At 41.4% G+C, this 15689-nt stretch overlaps 1 protein-coding gene across 3 annotated transcripts in view; it reads left to right on the top strand.

Moving 5' to 3' along the window:
- Positions 1-15689, top strand: part of SNTB2 (syntrophin beta 2) — a 115456-nt gene that overhangs the window by 84708 nt on the left and 15059 nt on the right. For all 3 annotated transcript variants that reach the window (XR_002325065.2, XR_013484513.1, XM_020989089.2), the window contains exons 4-5: positions 2747-2889; positions 11984-12180. Coding sequence is in view for 1 of the 3 variants with exons in the window: in XM_020989089.2 (XP_020844748.1) it covers positions 2747-2889; positions 11984-12180 (340 nt within the window). In the remaining 2 variants the exon portion in view is untranslated. The remainder of the gene's footprint in view (positions 1-2746; positions 2890-11983; positions 12181-15689) is intronic.

Raw genomic sequence — 15689 nt, 5'->3', positions numbered from 1 at the left:
CTCAACCTCTGTTTGGGAGGCAGCTGGGTGGTTCAGTAGATAGAGTGCTGGGCCTGGAGTCAGGAAGACCTGAATCCAGCAGATTCTTATTAGCTGTGTGACCCTAGGCAAGTCATTTAACCTGTTTGCCTTAATCCACTGGAGAAGGAAATGGCAAACCACTGCAATATCTTTGCCAAGAAGACCCCATGGAGTCACGGAGGGGTTCTTGGAGTTTTCCTTGTGTTTTTGGGTCCTCGATATCACCTATCTGAGGCTTGGGATCTCATTTTGGGGAGCCTTTTGTTACCTATCCCCCAGGATACCTCTTCTAATGAAGCACCTCATAAATCTAAAGCTTCCCTCCAGTTCCCATATTAGTCTTTTGCTCCTCATTAATTTTAAGAGCTGTGATGAGCTTTAAAACAGTCACTAGATAGGAGGGGCCAATGTATAATTCTTTACTCTTTTAAAAATGAACGTGAATTACTTGCTTGTGGTTAGACATGGGAAATGAGTGATTATATACAGGAAGCCATACGCAGACCAGTTTGATTGGAATGGAAGGAAAATAATATGAAATAAGACCAGAAGGCAAAGAATCAGAAGTGGGGGAAGTTCCTTCCTGTCAACTGAGAATGAATGAACAAGTTGTGGGTCATGAATGTGATAGAATACTATTGTGCTGTAAGAAATGATGGGGGGGAGGGGGACAGCTAGGTGGCACAGTGGATGGAGCACCTACCCTGAAGTCAGGAGGACCTGAGTTTAAATCTGGCCTCAGACCAAACACTTGACACTTACTAGCTGTGTGACCCTGGGCAAGTCACTTAACCCCAGTTGCCTAAGAAAGAAAGAAAAAAAGAAATGATGAAGGGAATGGTTTCAGAAAAACCTGGGAAGACTTTTATGAACTGATGAAGAGTGAAGTGAGCAGAACAGGAGAAAAATTTAAATAACAGTATTATAAAGACAAACAACTTTTGGGGCTCTGATCAACAATGGCCAACCATAATTCCATATTGCTCACCATCTCCTGATAAAGACATGATAGACTCCAAAGATGGAGAAGTCTCTCTCCCCCTCTCCTCTCTCTCTCTCCCTCCCTCTCTGTCTCTGTCTCTGTCTCTGTCTCCTCTCTCTCTCTCTCTCTCTCTCTCTTCTCTCTCTCTCTCTCTCCCCCCCCCATCCTCTCTCTCCCTCTCCCTCTCTTTTTGACTTGGCCAACCTGGGGGGTTGTCTTGCATAACAATACATGTTTGTATTTGTCTAGGGGATTTCCTTTGTTTTTGATCTCTTAATAGGAGTGAGGGGGGAAGAGTGTCAGAGAATGCTGTTCTAAAAATAAAATTTAATAAAATAAAAAAATAACACTAGTAGGAGCTATATAATGGAAGGTCTTAAACACTGGGCTGAGGATTTTGTATTTTATCCTAATGGTGGCAGGGAGTCAGGGAAGATTTTTAGTAGCAGGATGGCATGGTCAGATATATATTTTAGAAATATCAATTTATCAGTTTTGTGGAGGAAGGGTTGAAAAGGGAGAGAGACTGGAAACAGTGAGACCAATTGGAAAAGGATTGCAGTAGACAGAGGAACAGCAAGATAAATGCTGTACAACTAGAGAGAAGAGTCTTATAAGAGATATATCGTCAATTGGATAGAGGAGAAGAAGGAAGGGGATGAGTCAAGGAATACTCGGAGGATAGCACCCTTAACAGAAATCAGGAAATTTGAAGAAGGGGCAGGTTTAGAGGCTGAAGACAATGGGTTCCATTTTGGACGTCACCGATTTCAAGGTCCCTTTGTGTCATCCAGCTGGAGATGTACTGATTTAACTTTTCTTATATGCTTTACTATTAATAGTTACAGTTTCCCACTGAGAAGACGAGGGCCTCAACAGTGAAATGAATGTAGGGTCAAAGACTTAGAGTTGAAATGGACTTTAGAAATCATTTGGTCCAATCCTTTCATTTTTACTGATGAAGAAATTGAGGCCCAAGAGACTTTAAGTGACTTACCCAAGGTCACCCTAGTAGTATGTGGCAAAGCTGAGATTTTTACCCAGGACTTCTGAATCCAAATCTAGTACTCTTTTCCTTGCATGCTGGACTTCCCTTGTGTGGTTTCCTACCATCTATTCTTTGACCTTTGATAATAAGGATAAATCTCTCGTAAACAGAGTTTTGACGTTTTTAATGGTCTCCAGAAATAATGGCACCACATGCAACTGAATCATGCAATAATTTCTTAGCTGATAAATGAACACGATCTTCCCAAAATGTTCTTTGGTATCCTTTTGACAGAAGTTTAGATTATAGGTTTCTTTAATGACGGGGTTTTGTATGTCTGTCTTTTGCACGGAAGGCACTCAGTCTTTTCCTCAAACATTCCAGTACTAGTAACCATTCTCAACAGATTACCACACTTTGGTGAAGGGCTAGTGTGGTGTAAAATTGTTAGGAGAAATAGGAAAAAGTATTCCATTTCACAAGATACTCTGTGGAAATTGCTGATTATAGGGCCAGGGAAGGGGAGAATAAATTGTCGAGATTGACAGCTTTGTGGAGAAGCTGCTATTCCCTTTCCCCACTTTTTCTTCACTTCTTCAGGTTTCTTTTTAAGATAGGGTGTTTTTTTTTTCTTCCCCTGATCTTAATGCCACATAGATGATGAACAGCAGGACTGTTTACCAGGTATATGGCTACACAGGCTGTTCCCCTTTCTGTGTTTACCATTTAACAATCCATTTATCTTGATGTTTCAGGCAAAACTAGATGGTGGAAGGCAGCAGTGGAGACCAGTCCTGATGGCTGTGACAGAGAAAGATTTACTGCTCTATGACTACATGCCGTGGACAAGGGATGCCTGGGCATCACCTTGTCATAGCTACCCTCTTATCGCCACCCGGTGAGACACATACCTCCGAGTGAATTGAGTCCAACTCTCCCAAGGAATTTTTAGACTGCATGATGAATTTTAGTAACATCATTGCTTTTTAAGTAACTAGTCTTATTTTAAGCAAAAGCGTGGCTTTTTAACTCTATCGGTCATATTATAGAGCCTGTTTCAGGCCAGTGCACTTCTGTCTTTCCTGTCATTTTTAGGTGTGAAATAAGCTTCTTCCTAATCTTTTCGTTAAATTTTTATTCATTATTCATTAAATTTTTAAAAACAACTGCTCTTTTAAGAGCTGTCTAGGTCACTAAGATAAGTGAATGACGTGATCATTATTTCATTGTCTGTGACTGGAAAACCACTGAAATTTTGATAGCCTTCAAGTTGAATGATGAAAGCATTTCAACTAGAGTGCAGTAATGTGAATAAACCCCATGACTTAGCCCATATATCCTTTAGCTTCTCTTTCTAATATAAAAGCACATAATTTTAACTCCACAAAATAAACACTGACTTCATTGTGAGTAAAACCAGCAAGATGTTCTGAGCAATCCCGACGTAGAGAATTGGGAGATGTAGATTTGAGAACTGTGGGGTCCAGAATTACCCAATCTACAATAAAAGAAATGAGACAGAGCTCTGAGCCAGTAGTACTTTATTAAAGGGTCCATGGCTCCCTCTAATGAAGTTGACCTCAGATCTTCCTCATGATCTCAGATGCCCCCTTCCTCCAGGGCTTTAGTTTTATAGTCCTTGATACCCTAATGGTACAGAAGAGTCAAAGGAAAATGCATGTCATTGGTTGATAGACCTTGACCTTGACCCTCTAGGAGGGTCTATGTAAAATACATAATCCCATTGGTTGGCAAATGAGCTGACGAGCAGGCCTTATTAACAGACCTATCTTGACCTTTCGGGAGGTCCTGCTGAGCCAATGAGCAGACCCATGAACTGGGCTGATAAAAGGATATCCACACATGTACATGGGCTGATGAGCTAGCAGAAAGGCAAGCCACAGGCTGGAACACAGGAAGGACCATTTCTTGGCCAAACACTCATGGCCATCTCTCCATGTTGGGCAATAGAGGGATGGAGGGGCAACAAAAATAGCTGGGGGACTTTCTATTTCATTGAGTCACCTCTGCCATACTAGACTTGGTCACCAAAAACAAGGATGGCAATCCTCTGATGAGTTTCCTATGATTAAGCAAATGAGTTTATAATCTGCACTTCACAACTGTGGGGCCTAATATACAGACTTTATAATCACTACCTGTATAGAATCATATTAAACTGATTAATAGTGAGTGGAATAAAATAAGGGTCCAATTAATCATCTATCAAAGAATTGCAGATTTTTTTAGTGCAAAACTTCTTTAAAATAAAAAAATTCGATTTTATTTTCAAGTCCCCATTCTCTCCCTATTACCTCCTCCTCTCCTCATTGAGAAAGTAAGAAAAATCCTTGTTACAAACATGTATAGTCAAGTAAAACAAATTCCTGTATTGACCCATCTCCAAAAAAAAAAGAAAGAAAAATATGCCTCATTCTGCACTGGAGCTGGGTAGCATGTTTTATCATGAGTCCTCTGGAATTTTAGTGGATCATTTTGTTTATCAGAGTTCCTAAGTCTTTCAAAGCTTTTTGCCATTACGATATTGTTGTTATTATATACATTGTTCTCCTGGTTCTATTCATTTCACTTTGCATCAGTTCATACAGATCTTCATAGGTTTTTCTGAAACCATCTCCTTCATCATTTCTTACAACACAATAGTATTCCATCACATTCGTGCACCATTACTTGCTTAGCCATTCATTCCCCAATTGATGGATACCTACTGTATTTCCAATTCTTTGCCACCGCAAAAATAGCTGCTATAAATACATAGGGTCTTTCCCCGTCTTTCTTTGCTCACTTTTAGGCATAGACTTAATAGCAATATGCTAGGCCAAAGGTTATGCACAGTTTAACAGTTTGGGGTCATAGGTTAAAAATTTATTTCCCAAATGACTGGACCAGTTCACAGCTCCATCAATAGCAAAGTAGTGTGGCCATTTTTCCCACAGACCTTCCAGCATTTGTAATTTCCTTTTTTTTTTTTAAGTCAGCTTTGCCAGTCTGATGGGTGTGAGTTGGTACCTTAGAGCTGTTTTAATTTAATTTAAATTTATTTAATTATTTGTGATTTCAAGCACTTTTTCCTTATGACTATTAGTAGCTTTTATTTCTTCTTCTGAAAACTGCCTATTCATGTTCTGTGACCATTTATCAGTCAAAGAATGCAGGCTAAAGTTTCTTAAATGATAATACTCAAATATGGCTAAATTAGAATATGTATATTCATTTGTTGCTATGTCTCAGATAAGCTTGTTAATCCAACTTTATTAAAAGTCAACTCCTCCCCTAAAGTAATTTGGTAGATAGAAGTGTCATTATGCCAGACTTACACTGAGGTGCAGGTGGAGGAGAGAGGGAGAAGGCTCACAGGGATTTGGGGCATTTTTGTATGAAAAGGGTAAAAACTAAAAGCCTAAATATGAGCCCTTGTTACTTGTGTAGACACTCTGTAGAACATCAGGGTCCTTCAGTGCCAAATTTGGTTGGCGTGTAGCTTTTGAGGCTGGCACCATTTCTGTAAAGCAAGATGCATACATTGTGCATGCAGGAGGAGACTCAGGGCCATGGGACATACAGAGGGTGGGTGGACACGCCTCAGATAAAGGAGGTCCCTCCTTCTTTTACTATTCTGCTGCTCCCTAAGATAGGGACTTGCCCTATGGCACTTCTGCAGGAAATATTTAATCACGAGTGAATTCCTGTGTCTCTTTTTTGAAAGATATGTTACCTTCTCACCAAATCCCATAAGCCTTCCAGAAACCCAGGACAGCAGTAATAATTCTTTAGGGAAGTGAATGAATGAAAGCAGTAAACCGGGCCTACCAGACCAAGAACACTTCTGTGTTCTGCTGAAGTGGGGTAAGCTTGTGTGTGCACTGCTAGGCTAGATTTTATTTGCAAGTATAAGGAGGAAATGGGAGCATGCCTGAACCGTAAGGGGAGGTATTTGAATTGAAACCTGTCTAAGGTAAGCTAAAGAAAGGTCTAAAGCATCAGGCATTCTGAAAATCATGTTACTAGTAAAAATGACCAGAAGGAGAAAATATCGACAAGCTGATCATTCCATAGAGTGTACACGAGATAGGAGAGTGGTTCTTACTGCATTTTTATGTGCTTTAATTCATCCGCCTGGGAGGGGGAGGTTGGGGAGCCACTCGGAGGGGGTTCAGGAACCATGGGACTATAGCTTAACGATAGTTTGGGGACTGGTACCATATAGCCACAGTACAAGCAACCAGAAAATTTGGTGTGAACCAGTGAATTTTCTTAAATTATTAAATATAAGTAAATTCAGTGAATTCTGGTTACTTTAAGCCCTGCTACAGGATATTGAATTTATAGGTGCCATGGCCTATAATCTTGCCTTTTGCAAGATTAATTGCTGTTAAAATTACAACTTTACGGGGCAGCTAGATGGTGCAGTGGATAGAGAACCGGCCCTGAAGTCAGAAGGACCCGAGTTCAAAATCTGGTCTCAGACCAAAACACTTCACACTTACTAGCTGTGTGACCCTGGGCAAGTCACTTAACCCCAATTGCCCCCCCCCAATTACAACTTTACTTCTGTCTAGCTCAGGAAGTAAGTAGGGTAGATGACTTGCAAAGTGACAGCAGGTGGTAAGGTTAATTTTTCCATAATCAATCATTAGAGGTACATGGGTATATAGGTGGTTGAACCAAAGGTTTAAGTCATAAAATAGAAAGTTAGGACAATGTGGGCTCCAATCCCTCGTCTGGTACTAGCTGTGTGATCTTGGACAAGCTAACCTCTTTGAGCCTCAGTTTCCCCATCTGTAAAATAGAGATATTAATACCTGTAGTACCTACCCCCAGTGGATTGTTGTGAGTCTCGGATGAAAAGATGTATGTAAAATGTTATATAAATCTTGAACATGCTATATGAATTTCAGTTGTTGTTATTATTATTATTCCCTCTCTCCGTACTATCCAGTTAGAGCAGAAGTGTAAGTGAGAAGCTATATACTTGAGTCAAGTATAGGGACAATAGATGACCAGGGAAAGAGAGATCATTGAATGTGATGACCTTTGAAAGGAGGCAGGGCATTCTAGGAAATGGAAATCCAGTGGCTTGTTTGAGGGAGGTAGAAGTTTCTGGGATCTGTAGGAGAAGAGAAAGAAGGCTTTGAAATTTGTGTCTCGCCCATTCTCCTTTTTCCAATCCTTTAGGACATTCTGTAATGAGTAATAAAATGGCTAGAAAGTAGGCAGCATTAAAGAGTGTAAAGAAGGAAGACAAAAATGGCCTTGCCCATCCATAAACTACGGGGTCATTCCCTGCCTCATCAAGCATTGACTAGTTTGAAAAGAGAGATGATCCTCTTTTGTGATATTTCCCAGGCCTTGTCACTTACATTGCATTACACGTGTAAAAAAGGTCTGTGAAACCAGTGTTGTTTTATATTTTTTTAAAGCTGATATTTTAGCCTGAAAAATTAAACAAAACTTAAAAGTGAAAAAAAAAAGTAATTTTCCTTTTACAAGCAGTTCCTGAGATTGAAGCCAGATGGACAGTGGAAGCAGGAAGACAGACACCAATTTTACAGGGCTGTAGATTACTTGCTCTGTAGGCTCAGGATGTGGGTTTTGTAGGCTTTTCCTCCAAGCTTTGGTTGGGGGAGTAAAACAGTATGTAACTACTTTACAACATGGAAACCAAGGGGAGCTGTGCTTACCACAGACTCCACTCACACCTTCTCCTGAGCTCGGGTGTCCTTCCTCAGAAGGCGTGGCCATGGCCATGGCCGATAACCAATTGCTGCTCAGCAAGAGTCCTGCAGCTGGGCTGAATTAAGTTCCTTGTGCCAAACACTCCATCTGAATCTGAAGGAAAAAATTCTTCTGGAGTTAATATTTTTTAATATCTGATTTGGGACTAAAGCCTAGCTGAATACGGTGGAATACGTCCAGTTACTCTTCCAACCACTGGGTTTCACTTTGATCACACACACACACACACACACTCACTCTCATTTTCTTTCCCTCTCTCTCTCTCTCTCTAACAATACTTTATTTTAGCTCTTGCTGAGTTGACTAACGTCTAGATGACGTGTTGGTTTTGGAGTAATCGGAAGATTTTTTTTTCCTCTCTTAGCTGTAGCAACTGATAGATTGGAGGAAGCTGCTTTTCACATTGGGTCAGGCACCCAAGCCAACACTGGCTCTCCAGTTACACAGAGAGTTGAACTGTGCATTCATCTTGGCCCTTCCAACATCTTGCCTAGTTTACTACATGGGGGAAATAAAGAGCAGGTGAAGACTGTACGTTAAGACACAGTCCAAGATCTTTGTTCCCGTTCAATCCATAATTCTTTTATGAAACTATGACCTGCCATTTTCTTTTCAGATGGCTATTCCCTTAAAAGATTTTAAAATGTCTCCAATCTGGAAAAATGTTGGCATCTTAAATTCAATATCTCAGCTGGAATTCATCTCCCTACACCTCCCCCACCCCCCTCAAGCCCATTCTTCTGCAGACTTCTGGGCACCTCCATCCTTTCAGTCCCCTGGGTTTACGGATTCAGTCTTCCTTGGTTCTTCCCACTCCTGTACCACCCCCAAGACTCAGTTGCCACCTGTACCACACAGAGCTGGCTTCCTGTTCTTTCTTTCCACTCACACAGCCACCCCTCAAGTTTAGGCCCCCATCACCTCTTATCCTAATTGGTCTCCTTGTTCCCGATGTCTTCTGTCCTCCACACAGCCACCAGAATAATCTTTTAAAAGCACAGGTCTCCATGTCAATCCTCTGCTGAGAGAGCAGTGGCTTCCTATGATTTATAAGATAAAATATAAATCCTTCAGCTTGGCACTTCATCTGGCTTCAGTCTACGTTTCCAGGCATAGCCCATTATTCTATCCCTACACTCTGTGTCCTAACCAAACTGGCCTGTTGGTGTTCTTTCTAAGCTTGGGGTCCTGTCTCCTGCCTTTGTACTTTTGCACAAACCATTCTTGACTCCTGAAATGCACTCTGGGCTCACCTCAGGCTCTTAGAATTCCTGGCTTTCTTCTAGGTTCAGTGCTGGGGCTACAGTTATGCAAAATGCTTCCTAATCTCCCTGTTTGTTCTCTCTTCCATCTCCAATTATCTTCTGTATACCTTTTGACTCAGCAATACCACTTCCAGGTCTGTACTCTAAAGAGATCATAGGAAAACGAAAAGGACCCATATATAAAGAAACATTTACAGCAGCCTTTTTTGTGGTTGTCCTTGTGCTCAAAGAGGACTGAAATAACATCACAATGCCAGGATCCATATATAGTGTCCAGCTATGGTGGATCAGACCAATACTAGGTTGGAAGGTTCTACCATAGGTCAAGCACAAACAGTCTAAATTAATATTTGAGTGGAGATGTCTCTAAATTTGTGCTTCTCATGTTTCTTTTGAGTTACTGAGCACAGGGGATGCCCATCAACTGGGGAATGGCTGAACAAATTATGGTATATGATTGTGATGGAATACTATTGGCTATAAGAAATGATGAGAGAGATGGTTTCAGAAAAACCTGAGAGGATGTATATGAACTGATGCAAAGTGAAGTGAGCAGAACCAGGAGAACAATTTATAAGAACAACAATATTATAAAGATAATCAATTTTGAAAGACTTGGAAACTCGGAGCAACACAGTGACCTACCACAATTCTTATTGTGAAACATGCTGCCCATCTCCTGATACAGAACTAATGGACTCAGAGTGCAGATTGAAGTATATTTTATTTTCTTCCTCTTTTTCTAGACATGGCTAATGCTGCAATTTGTTTTGCCTGACTATATATATTTGTAATGGATTTTGTTTTTCTTGCCTTTTCAACAGGTGGGGCAGAAGGAGAGGGGAAGGAAAAAAATTTGACCTGAAAATAAAATAAAATTGAATTTTAAAAATTGCGCGTATACCTAGCTATTCACATATTGTGTTCCCCCAGTATAATGTAAACTGCTTAAAGGCAGGGACTATTTTTCAGTTTGTCTTTGTATTCCTGGAGCCAGGGCAGCTAAGAGGTGCAATATGTAGGGTGCCCGTCCTGGAGTCAGGAAGCTTCATCTTCCCGAGTTCAAATGTAGCCTCAGATATTTACCAGCTGTGTGACCAGCTGTGTAACTTAACCCTGTTTACCTCAGTTTCCTCATTTGTAAAATGGGCTAGAGAAGGAAACAGCAAACCACTGCAGTATCTTTGCCAAGAAAACTCCAAATGTGACACAATTTGAAAAAACAACCAAACAATTACTAGAGCCTATCCTAGTCTGTCTTTTGCATGTAGTAGGCATATAATAAATGCATGTTGAATCAGAGGTAGTGTATAACATTTTAAAAATAATGTTGTTTTGGTACAGGAGGCATAGTGGAAACTGACTAGATTCAAGGGTTCTTCTGAAATGAAATCCTTGAAAAGTTCAATGGTCTGAATGAGAATAGCATTCTTTGTGGTTTTTTACATGTGCAGTTCATTCTTGGCTATCAGTGGGGGTGTTTCGTTAATATATCATATTAACACTCAGTACTTGACAAGTTCTTGCAAATGTTTCCCTCCTACAAATATTTTCATATCATAAATCCTAGATGTCACATTTTTGGGGGTCTTTGTCCTTGAAATTCTCTTCTTGCCTCAGGCTTTATTTCTGATTTCTACAAAGCAGGAAGTATGAGAAGATTTGAGATTCTGTATTGGTCAGGCTTCTCACTGTAGATTTCTTTTCTCTGCTTTATTTCATTTCCATCCCTCATTTTATTTGCCTCAACTCCCAACAGGGATCATTCCTTCTGCAACGTTTTCCCAGTTATATCCTATGGTGCCATTGAATTCTCAATGCAAAATAAATTTTAATGCACTAATTATAAAAAATTTTTAAAAAGACAAATTAAGTCCTGGGTGGATGATCTGATTGTGAAACATCATGATGTGTAATATTTGTGACACCATCGTTTCCTTGTCCCAAATTGTAAGGTAGGAAAGAACTTTGCCCGTTCCTTTCTAGGGTCCCATACAAGTTCTGACATTCTATCAATCAATTATGGCAAATATGTTACTGTTTGGTGAACAAGAAATTTACTTGGGGCACAAAGAGCTCGTCCTTCATGCGACACGGGGAATTTTTCATCTCAAGAAAGGGTAACTAGTTCCTGTCATTGAAAGTAATATGGCTCCAACTAGGACTAAACAAAGAGATGGGCATCTCAACAACTGGCATTTGTTTCCCCATCATAGCCTCTGGGACAAAAGGATCCTGCACCACCTGGGATTTTTGCCTCAAAAACCTTCCCAAGGTCTTTCCTTCTCTCCCCTCCTCCACCCTCATTTATGGTGAACTTTGGAGAAGAGACAGGGCCCAGTTTATTCCTCCTCCTGAATGAAGCCACAGGGCAGTAGAGTAGATTTGGAGCTGGAAGGAAGAGTCTTTCAAAGCCATCTGGTCCAGCCCTCTTGTTCCCAAATGGGGAAACTAAGGCCCATGGTCACACAACTAGGAAGCATCATGAGTGAGATTTGAATACAGGTCCTCTGACCCAACTTCCATTGTTTTTTGTCATCGTGCTATACTACCTCTAACAGAATTCTCAAACTCTGAGAAGGAGGGAAGACAGAGAGAGGAAGGGCTCAAAGACAGAAGTTTGACTTGGCCTCGAAATGACCATGTTTCCACCACCATCTTCCCTCATCCTCTGTTCCATCAGCCGGACTAGACTTTTCTAGGTTTTTTTTGCCTGCCTCATTTTGTCCAAAGCCCCTTGCATGAGACTTCCTGCCTTCTTTGTCCTCTTTTCCACCCATGTGAACCTTATTCATCTCTCAAGCTCTGCCTGAAGCTGGGTGTGAAGTCATCACCTTCTCCCCACAGAGATTTTTCTCTCCTTTGTACAACCAAGTATGTCTCCTATAGCCCTCAGTTTGGTGTTTAATCACATGTTGGCTCTTGTATCCCTTTAGAATGCTCACCAGGTCTGCGTTCTCTGTCCCCCAGGTTAGTACACTCGGGCTCGGGATGTAGGTCACCGTCCATTGGATCAGACCTCACATTTGCCACCAGGACGGGCTCCCGTCAGGGCATCGAGATGCATGTGTTCAGGGCAGAGACGCATCGGGACCTGTCGACTTGGACCCGGGTACTTGTACAAGGGTGTCACACTGCAGCCGAACTGATCAAGGAGGTTTCACTAGGTATCGCTGATATTTCACTTCCAATAGTAATTAAATGATTGTAGCATGCTTTCCTTTCATTTGAGCTAATGTCATTGTCATTTAGACAAATCTTAAATATGTACAGAAATACGTTCTTCCATCATCACTTCATTAAACTAACTGTCAGCATCTTGGCAGCTTGAAGAGGTGATATTGGAAATAAACCTGGCTTCTCTGAGTCTAGTGACATTTTCCCAAGCTCCATAGATGTCTTTATGCCTATCGTTAAATATCCATTGTAAAACCTTGTATTAACATTTTCTTTATATGCTATTATTAATTACCCTTTGTATACAACTTACTGGGTTACTTTACTGAACACTGAAATTCATTCATCCCTGGGTGGAGGATTTTTAATATAAATGTGGTGTAGGAATCTTTAAAATGGTAACATCTGACAAGCCAGATGGCTGTAAGGACATAAAGAATTTAGAATGTCAGACTTTTAAAAAAGGAACTCCACTCTAGGACTGACTAAAAATATATATATATGTATATGTGTGTGTGTGTGTGTGTGTGTGTGTGTGTGTATCTATATATCTATCTGTATGTATGTATATATTTCCATGAACTTCCAAAGTTCTTTGTGGAGAAAAATCCTAAGGATCTGGTACAGTCTAAGCTCCCTCTAGTGGTTAGTTTCAATGAATGAAAATTTTACTTAAAAAAAAAAATCTACATTTATGTTTGTGTGAATGTCTGTGTTTATTAAGTGCTTGCTATGTGTAGAGCTTCAGGATAAGTGCTGTGGATGCAAATTTAAAAATCAAGACACAGAAGGGTTCAGCTGTAAGGTCTATGGGAGGGCCCACTGGTCCATCCTGAGGGTGTAGCTTTAGGTAAAACAACCAAAGGGGTTTTTCATTTCAATCAGTACTTATTTTATACTCCCCTTATGCCAGATATTGTGTTAGGCACAATGTCAGCAGCTTACACTGCCAAAATTACACACACACACACACACACACACACACACACACACACACACACACGACGCTGTGTACGTGACCTGTGGAGAAGCTGTTCAGTGAAAAGGCTCCCTCCCCACACTTGGGATCCAAAGACCTCATCTCCAACCCCAGCTTTGTCCCTTACCAGCTGTATGACCTTTGGAAGTTTAGTCTTCTTGTGCCTCAGTTTCTTCATCTGTCAAATGGGAACTGTACCTGTCCTGCTTACCTTACCACTTTTTGCAAGGATTATGTGAAAGTGCTTTGAAAAACTTCAGAACTCTACAGAGATTAAGGCCAATATTCCAATGACCTATTTCATTGACACAGAACCTTCCTGCACCAAGGCAGGACCTGTCTAGGACTTGCAGGCTTAGAGAGCCTCGTGGGGTTTGCCCAGCATAACAAAGCAAGTGTCAGAGGTGGGATCTGAACCTTCACCTTCTTGCCTCTGGCTCTAACCCTCTATCCACTTTACAACACTGCCTCTCTACAGATCAAGGGATCGATTATTCTGTAATAACATCTCTTTAAGCCACAGTTGTGATGAACAGCACCATTTGTTCTTTTCACCAAGACCTAAGAATTATTAAGCAGTTTTACAAAAATGAAATAAAATAAGTTTTGTTTCTCTTCTTTAACTTGGTTAGTTAGAGTTTACCCTTGATAAAAATTTACACATATTGGGTTATAGCTATACATTTACGGAGTCTTAATAAAACCTTTCTGCATAACTCAAGTTGTACAAATAATCTGCCATCTTGTAGTTAATGAGCAATTAATTTTCTTGTCACAACTGATTCACTAGACCTCATTTACCTTATCTGTAAAGTGAGAGGGTTAAACAAATGATTTCTAAGGAACGTTTCCATCAGCCATCGTGGATGGAGACCTGGCCTAAAACCTGAGATAATGTGGATTCCACTCCAGCCTCCGACAAGCTTAGGTGTGTGACTCCAGGCCAGTTCTTCACAGTAAGATGCAGATGGGGCCAAATCTATAGGAGGTAGTTATACCTAAGAAAATCACACAAGAGATCCAGACACACATCCACATGTGTTTAATAAAAGTTATCCATAAGACTTGTAACTTTGCTAAGGAATTCATTAATCTGTCTTGAAGAGGATGATAATTAGAATTCCTTTTACCCTGAGAGGTCTAATTTACCTTTTGATTTTTATCAGTTAGTTTAAAATGATGGTGTGGGTTTTGTCAACTGTACCCTTTTGCTAACCACGTTGGGTTTCTTCTGTCTCTTCCTTCTCCCTAACACAAGCCCCCAACTCCAACCAGAGCAGCCTCCTTCTGTTCCCTAAGTGAGTCATGCCCACTCCTGCCTTTGCCACGACCATCCCCCCAGCCCAGCTTCTCCCCATCTCCCTCCCCAGCCCCCTAGAATGATGTCCTAGTTTTTTCTGCCTGTCAATCCATGTGCAGGCAGATGCTTACAGACCTCCGGGACGTTCCCCTTCCTGCCTCTCTCAGTGAGTCCACGCCCTGCCTTACAATCTCTCTCCTCTCCAGCTCCTGTTCTCATCCTAGGAGACTTCAGCATTACATATCAATACTCCCTCAATCACCCTGACCTCCCAATTCATTTCTTATGACTTCTGCTCTATCACAACCACATAGAGATGGTCATACCCTAGATCTTGTCCTCACCCACAGATGCCCCACCTCTTTTTTCATGAACTGTTAAATTCCCTTACCTGATCAGTCTGTTAGCATTCTGCCTCTTCCTCTGCCTTGAAATCTTAAACTGTACCCTTCACCCACACCATGACCTCTGATCCCTCATCATCTCAGCCCTTGGTTCTCTCCCAGGCCCATCTTCCCTGCATTAGCTGCACTCCCCCACTTTTCTCATCTCGATCCCTTAGTGAACCAGATCCTCTTCTCCTGGGTCTTTTACATCCCTAACATGTCACTGATTGTGCCCTGCCAAGCCCCAGCCTTGGACCACTCCCACCATCTGCCACACCTGTTCTGACAGGATCCACTACAGATGTGTTACACAATCTCACCTGGGCCCTCACTGCTGCTCGGCGTCCTGCTGTACTTGCCTTATCCACTCATTCTCCCATTTCCACAGCAGCTCTTCCAAACCTTCTCAAGCCTCCCATGGCTACCCCTTACCCCACCTCTCCGTGGAGAACCTTGCCTCATATTTTACTGAAAAAAACTGAGGCTATTTGCTGGGAGCTCCCTCTTTTCCTCCTCCTCCTTATCTTGTATCACCAGGTTCCTTCTGTCCCGTGACCTCCTTCACTCCTGTCTCACAGGATACTCTCTTCTGTCTTGGTTTCAAGCCCCTCTCCTGGTTCTCCTCCTGCCCATATTACTGTTCCTTCTGTGTCACTTTTACTGAATCCTCCAGCTGCTTATGCAGGGGTGAGTCCTGCTTCTCCTTTTCTTCTCCCCCTATGATATTTCATTTGGTGATCTCATGGCTCCCAGCAGACTCAATTATTTCTATGTAGATTATTGTCAGATCTGCTTGTTCTGCCCTAGACTCTGCTGACTTCCATTATCACATCT

This window comes from Phascolarctos cinereus, unplaced genomic scaffold, assembly GCF_003287225.1.
Source record: "Phascolarctos cinereus isolate Bilbo 61053 unplaced genomic scaffold, phaCin_HiC Scaffold_2;HRSCAF=192, whole genome shotgun sequence".
Taxonomy (NCBI): domain Eukaryota; kingdom Metazoa; phylum Chordata; class Mammalia; order Diprotodontia; family Phascolarctidae; genus Phascolarctos; species Phascolarctos cinereus.
The sequence above is the reverse complement of the archived record's forward strand: the minus strand, read 5'-3'. Positions and strand labels throughout refer to the sequence as shown.